The sequence below is a fragment of the Hippopotamus amphibius genome, chromosome 12, assembly GCF_030028045.1.
Source record: "Hippopotamus amphibius kiboko isolate mHipAmp2 chromosome 12, mHipAmp2.hap2, whole genome shotgun sequence".
NCBI lineage: Eukaryota > Metazoa > Chordata > Mammalia > Artiodactyla > Hippopotamidae > Hippopotamus > Hippopotamus amphibius.
In genome coordinates this window covers 75,324,120-75,330,607 of record NC_080197.1, presented here as the reverse complement: position 1 = coordinate 75,330,607, position 6,488 = coordinate 75,324,120, and the positions used below count along the sequence as shown (strand labels likewise).

The 6,488-nt window shown below is 60.8% G+C and overlaps 1 protein-coding gene across 2 annotated transcripts; it reads left to right on the top strand.

Annotated features, from left to right (window-relative positions):
• Positions 1–371: 371 nt before the first annotated feature.
• On the top strand, positions 372–6,075 carry GPR162 (G protein-coupled receptor 162). Of its 2 annotated transcripts, XM_057704293.1 has the most exons (5): positions 372–470; positions 2,034–3,336; positions 4,058–4,247; positions 4,846–5,003; positions 5,307–6,075. In XM_057704293.1, exons 2-5 carry the CDS (start codon positions 2,470–2,472, stop codon positions 5,856–5,858), a joined length of 1,767 nt encoding a protein of 588 aa, XP_057560276.1. In that variant the 5' UTR covers positions 372–470; positions 2,034–2,469; the 3' UTR covers positions 5,859–6,075. The 2 variants fall into 2 exon arrangements, with proteins under 2 accessions (XP_057560276.1, XP_057560277.1); XM_057704294.1 differs by lacking the exon at positions 372–470 and having other exon boundaries at positions 2,317–2,331.
• The last annotated feature ends 413 nt before the right edge of the window (positions 6,076–6,488 follow it).

The window sequence follows — 6,488 nt, the reverse complement described above, 5'->3', positions numbered from 1 at the left end:
ATACACACAGTGACACCCGGTGACACAAGCGTCCTCCTCCCCGAACGACACCAGCTGCCTCTTCGAGCTTGAGTTCGTGTTGAAAACCGGGTGGGGTGGGGGCAGGACACGAACCCGTTCGCCAATGAAGCCTGTTCCCCGCCGTCCTCCTCGCCCCCTCCCTCCCGGCGCCCTCCTCGCCCCTCCCCCTCCGAGTCCCCACCGTCCGGTCCCCCGCCCCGCGCTCGCCCCCGCCCAGCAAGGCTCGCCTCCATCCCAACGCGGGGCTGCGGGCAGCGGGGCCCCGGGAGAGAGGGGCTCGGAGGGACGTAGGGGGCCGAGCCGAGAGGCCGGGACGGGGGGGAGGAGGGAGGCCCGGAGGGAGGAGGGCAGAGGGAGGCGGGCGGCGAGCTGGAGCCGGCAGGCGGCGGGAGCCCGGCCGAGCCGCGTCGGGAGTGCAGTCTGCATGGCCGTGCTGGGCGCAGCCCGAGGTAAGGCGACCCCGGCCCTGTCCCCCGCGGTCCCCTCCCCTCTCCCCCCACCGCCTCCTCTCCCCTCGGGCCGGCCCCTCCTCCCCAGCCACCTGCTGTTTCTGCCCGGGAGACCGCGGTGGGGGGCAGGCAGGAGGGAGGAGCCGCCTGACCTTACCCCTTCACCCCGAAGGGCGAGGGACCCCGGTCTGCCCGGGAGTCCCCCTGACATCCTCCCACCTCCCTCTGATCTCTCTCCGTCCTTCACCTCCTCTCTCTGTCCTTCACATCCTTCCTGCCTCCCTCCCTCTCGGAGTCCCCAGCTCTTTCTTCCTTAGCCCACCCTCTGGGCCTGGGTGGGGGTGGATGGGAAGGGGTCCAAGGCTGGAGGGGAGGGTGGAGGGGTGCTCCTGACCAATTCCCTCCACCTCCCTCTGGCTGGCCATTGCCATGGCAACTAGGGTGTACTGGGCTCCGAGGGAAGACAAAGGTGGGGGATGGACTAGGACCTCTTGCGGAGGGCAAGGGTCTAAGGGTCTGCTATAGGAAACAGACCCTCCCACTGATGTGCCCCATTTTTATCCCAAAGCCGTTATGCCCATCCTTCCTGCCTCTACTCTGTTCAGGGTTTCACCCCATTTCCTCTTAGCCCCCTCCCAAGGGCTCAGCGAAGCTCAGAGTCACCAAATTCAGGACATCCTCCTTCTCATCAGAGAGAAACTGAGGCTTAGGGCAGGGGAGGAAAGAGTGGGGGTCTCTGGGGTACAGGGAGTCCAAACCTTATTGAACACTAGGCTTTTCTTCTCAGCCTCCCTTATTCCCTGCCCACCCCCCCCCCACCCCCGCAAAGCCTCCTCTCCAGGGGTCTCTTGGCCTTTCATTCTATTTTCAGATACTATCACTTTGCCCCCTCTTTCTCTTCTGCTCAAACTCTCCTCCTTCCCCCTAGTTCCCCCTCTTTCCATTTCTGGGTGCTTCTGATGTCAGCGGTTTCCCTGCCTTTGGGTTCCCTAGCCAGCCCCCCCCCCCCCCCCCGCCTCGGTCCCAGCCTCCTCTCTCCCATTTTCCCAGATCCCTGGTGAGTGGGAGGGTGATGGTGCAGGCTTGGGGAGATGGGGCTGAGCACCTGGACCCCTGGACCCAGGAGCCTGGAAGGTTGGGGAGGGAATGTAATACCACATCTCAGTTTCCAGTGAGCCCTCAAGAAACAAGTCATGCCTCTGCCATGGGAACTCTGAGGAGAGATTCAGGGATGTGAAGATAGCGGTTGAATAGTACTGAGCAGGGGACAGAAAGAGGGACCTAGGAGAGCCAGAGGGAGGAAAAATGGCTGACGAAGGATGGGAGACAGGAGGTCAGAGCACCTTCTTTCCTGGAGGTCTGGAAAGCAGGGCTCTTATCTGTGTAGGGTGTTGGAGTGACCATCTGGCTTAAGGCTGGAGAATGTTCCGAATGACCCCGTGACCCCTAGTAACCAGTAATTTCTATACTTTCGAGAGAAGGGGGACCCTTCAGTGCCAGTTGGAAACCAGCCTAGACCCCAGCTTCGCCCTCCCCCTTCCATACCTCATCTCTCCTTTGCAGTGTGTCCAGGCGGCTGAGCCCCACCCCCACACCCCTTGGGGCATCGAGACAACCCCCGACTGGTCAAGAATCAGAGGAAGAAGAGAGCTGGAAGTCCAGCCATGGGGACCAGGGCTCCCCAGCCAGCCTCCTAGTTGGAAAAGCAGCCAGCTTGCCTGCCCCATCAACTACAGGGATACTTCTGGAAGGGGCCCACCCAGCATGGAGGCTGAGGACCACCTCTGCTGACCCTCAGTCTCCTCCCCTGCCCTCCACACCTGACCTTAGCTGGGTCAGTCATGCAATGCTGAGCACTCGGGTAGGCCTAGGGGTGGCCTGCCTCACTCCAGGGCAAGGACTGTGGGCATCATGGGGGTGTGTGTGAGTGGCGCTCCTGGGTGAGACCCAGCCCCCACCCCCAGGAGTTCCAGGGGGGGTGGGGGGGGACGGAGGAAGGATGGCTCGGGGTGGGGCGGGGGCAGAGGAGGCCTCCCTCCGCTCAAACGCATTGTCCTGGCTGGCCTGCGGGCTCCTGGCACTGCTGGCCAACGCCTGGATCATCCTCAGCATCTCGGCCAAGCAGCAGAAGCACAAGCCGCTGGAGCTGCTGCTCTGCTTCCTGGCGGGCACGCACATCCTCATGGCAGCCGTGCCCCTCACCACCTTTGCTGTGGTGCAGCTCCGGCGCCAGGCCTCCTCCGACTATGACTGGAACGAGAGCATCTGCAAGGTCTTTGTGTCCACCTACTACACACTGGCCCTGGCCACCTGCTTCACCGTCGCCTCCCTCTCCTATCACCGCATGTGGATGGTGCGCTGGCCTGTCAACTACCGCCTCAGCAACGCCAAGAAGCAGGCGCTGCACGCTGTCATGGGCATCTGGATGGTCAGCTTCATCCTCTCCACACTGCCCTCCATCGGCTGGCACAACAACGGCGAGCGCTACTACGCCCGCGGCTGCCAGTTCATCGTCTCCAAGATCGGCCTCGGCTTTGGCGTCTGCTTCAGCCTCCTGCTACTTGGGGGCATTGTCATGGGGCTGGTCTGTGTGGCCATCACCTTCTACCAGACGCTGTGGGCCCGGCCCAGGAGGGCTCGGCAGGCCCGGAGAGCGGGGGGTGGGGGTGGGGCCAAGGGGGGTGGGCCAGGGGGGTTGGGCACCCGGCCAGCCTTCGAGGTGCCAGCCATTGTGGTAGAGGATGCCCGAGGGAAGCGGCGGTCCTCGCTGGACGGCTCTGAGTCGGCCAAGACATCCCTGCAGGTCACCAACTTGGTCAGCGCCATCGTCTTTCTCTATGACTCACTCACAGGGGTGCCCATCTTGGTGAGATTGGGGCTCCCCACTTGTTCTCGCCAATATCCAGACCCCAGCACGACCACCCGACCTCTAACTCCATCAGTCACACAAGTGGCTCCATCCTCCATCCTCCTCTCCTCTACCCAGCCCCACTTGCGAACCCCCATGTCCATCATCCTTCTCTTAGCTCCCATTACCCCAGCTCCATAGCCTGTTCTCCGGTGACCAGGACTCAGCTCCATCACCCGTCCTTCCATCCCACCTCCCTGTCTTCCGGCTCCATCCTCTATCCTGCTCCACTATTCAGCCCCCCAGACCTATCACCCAGCTGCCAAGCTCCACTCTCCACTCCTGAATTCCCTCTGGATACAACAGGGTCTTGAACACTCCTGGGTGGCAACCCCAGAGAGCTCATCACACCCGTCCAGTTTTCTGCACCCCCCCCCCCCCGTTCCTATTTCTGAATTTCAGTCAGTCTCCAAGTTTACTGTACCGCCTCTGCTCCTCTCCCTCTGGACCCCTGGGCTTTCTCTCCAGTACTCTCTCCTGATCTTCCTCTGAGTCAATCCTTTCCCCTCTGTTCAACTGTCTTCACCACCAGCTTTGCCTGTCCTGACCCTATGTGACCGGGGCCATCCCCTCCAGACTTCTTGCCCCACCCCCTTCCACTAGGATGGGAGATGTGGGATCGGGTGGGCCCCCTCGGCTCTGGGTCCTGACCCGGCGCCATTCCCCATCCTCGTGCTAGGTGGTGAGCTTCTTCTCCCTGAAGTCGGACTCGGCTCCCCCCTGGATGGTGCTGGCTGTGCTGTGGTGCTCCATGGCGCAGACGCTGCTGCTGCCGTCCTTCATCTGGTCCTGCGAGCGCTACCGCGCCGACGTGCGCACGGTGTGGGAGCAGTGCGTGGCTATCATGTCCGAGGAGGATGGTGATGACGGTCAGAGGAGGGACTGCGCTTTGGCTTTCCTGGGCATCGGCTCCCTTTCCTGCCCTTTTCTGGCAGCCCTTTTCCGTGTGGGGACGGGCTGCCCTGGAGTGCCCCCTGCTGGACAGAACCTGCCGCGCCCCTGGGTTGACTCCTGGCTCCCCTCTCCCCAGTCGTCACCCCATGCACACCCACTGCTTCCTCCACTAGGTGTCTGTTCCTCCTGGAAGCCCACACTACCCAGCTCTGCCTCCGCTGGGCGGAGAGCCCCAGACACAGTCCCGAGTCCTAACACAACCATAAAGGAAGGCTGTGGAACCAAGGGAAAGCTAAGCTTCCTGAGAGAGACTCCCCAGCTACAGGGACAGCTCCTGGGCGGAGGGGGGGATGAACTGGTAACTGTTTCAAAAAAGTGTGTCTATACATATGGATCGCTAAGGATTCAGCACTGAACGCTGAAGAAGTTATCCACTCTTGCTTTCCTCTTGGAGCTTACAGACTAATGGAAACAGGAATCTCCAGGGAGCTTATAAGGGGGTGCGAATCTTTAAAAGGAAAGGGGAAGTGGGTATTCCCTGCCTGTAACCACTCTGCCCCTTTTCTCTCCTAGATGGGGGCTGTGATGACTATGCAGATGGCCGAGTGTGCAAAGTTCGCTTTGATGCCAATGGGGCCACGGGACCCAGGGGCAGGGACCCCACCCAAGTGAAGTTGCTGCCTGGAAGGCACATGCTCTTTCCCCCTCTTGAGAGGGTCCACTACCTACAGGTATGGGACTAGGCAGGACACCTGCTATTCTGGGTATCCCCTCACGACTTTTCTCCAGTCTCTGTTATCCACCCCGACCCCCTATTCCCTAGCCCTGGCCTGCAGGGCACACGCGGAGTAGGTAAAAGGAAGGCATGGCAAGGGAGGCTCCCCTTTGGACCTCTTAGAACCAGGCGTGCCCATCAGAAGATGTTTTCCAGAAGTGTGAGCTGTGGAGCCATCTTGCAGAGTCCCCACTTTGGTTCCTACCCCTACCCTCTTTGTCCCTGCAGCACCTCTGGGTCTACTTGCTCTTCTCCCCAGGTTCCTCTGTCCCGCCGTCTGTCCCACGATGAGACCAACATCTTCTCTACTCCTCGGGCACCAGGCTCCTTCCTGCACAAGTGGTCATCCTCTGATGACATCCGTGTCCTCCCAGCCCAGAGTCGGGCCCTAGGGGGGCCTCCTGAGTACCTGGGACAAAGACAAAGGCTGGAGGATGAGGAGGATGACGAGGAAGCTGAAGGTGGGGGGCTGGCCAGCCTCCGCCAGTTCCTGGAGGGTGGGGTTCTAGGGTCAGGTGGGGGACCCCCACGGGGTCCTGGCTTCTTCCGAGAGGAGATCACCACCTTCATTGACGAGACACCTCTGCCTTCTCCGACGGCCTCGCCAGGGCCCTCTCCTCGCCGGCCCAGGCCGCTGGGAGTCTCACCCCGCCGACTCTCCCTTGGGTCCCCTGATAGCAGAGCTGTCGGACTTCCTTTGGGGCTAAGTGTAGGGCGACGTTGCTCCCTGACAGGAGGTGAGGGGAGTGCAAGAGCTTGGGGAGGATCCTGGGGCCCAGGTAACCCCATTTTCCCCCAGCTGACCCTGTGAGCCCACGTGGGCCTGCTGGTCACAGAGGAGGGGGCCTGGGTGGGTAACACCTTGTTCCATCCCTGAGCCTAAGGCAGCTGCCTCCAGGCTCTGGGGAGATGGGCTGGATCTGGGGCCCTGGAACCCCTGCTGTCTCCCATCCAAGTGACCAGATGCCTGACTCACCTTCCATCATCCCTAGCAAAATGTATTAAAGTCTGAAGTGTTACCATGGAAACCTCTGTGTCCAGTGTGCTGTGGTGGCAAAAGGGATGGTCAGAGTCTTGGGGGGTTCATTGGCTCATAGAGGACAAAACAGAGCAGGGGCAGTGAACAGAGGCACGGAAATATACACGGAGAGAGACAAACATGCAGACATTCACAGAGACAGGCTTATGAGAGCATCTCTGGCTGGGGGTGGGGGTGGGTCATGGGGAGACACTTGAGTTTGCTGGTTTGGGGTGTGAAGGATCTTTGTTGAGATTTGTGGAGGTGATTTTAGAGGATGTCTCTATCTCCCATGCCTCGGTTTCCCTTTTCCCAAATCTGTATGCGTCCACTTTCTGAGCAGGAAAGGGTTTGAGCAGACATGGTGTCACGGGACTGGAGTTTACCCTCCTCCCTGCTGCAATCTAAAGCTCTTTTTCCAAA

What these genes read in the sequence shown, in the direction of transcription:
- GPR162 (XM_057704293.1), top strand. Translation starts at nt 2,470, where the DNA reads ATGGCTCGGGGTGGGGCGGGGGCAGAGGAGGCCTCCCTCCGCTCAAAC. An exon ending in CGAGGAGGATGGTGATGACG is followed by an intron (nt 4,248 to 4,845) that starts GTCAGAGGAGGG and finishes TTTCTCTCCTAG; the next exon opens with ATGGGGGCTGTGATGACTAT. An exon ending in AGAGGGTCCACTACCTACAG is followed by an intron (nt 5,004 to 5,306) that starts GTATGGGACTAG and finishes TCTTCTCCCCAG; the next exon opens with GTTCCTCTGTCCCGCCGTCT.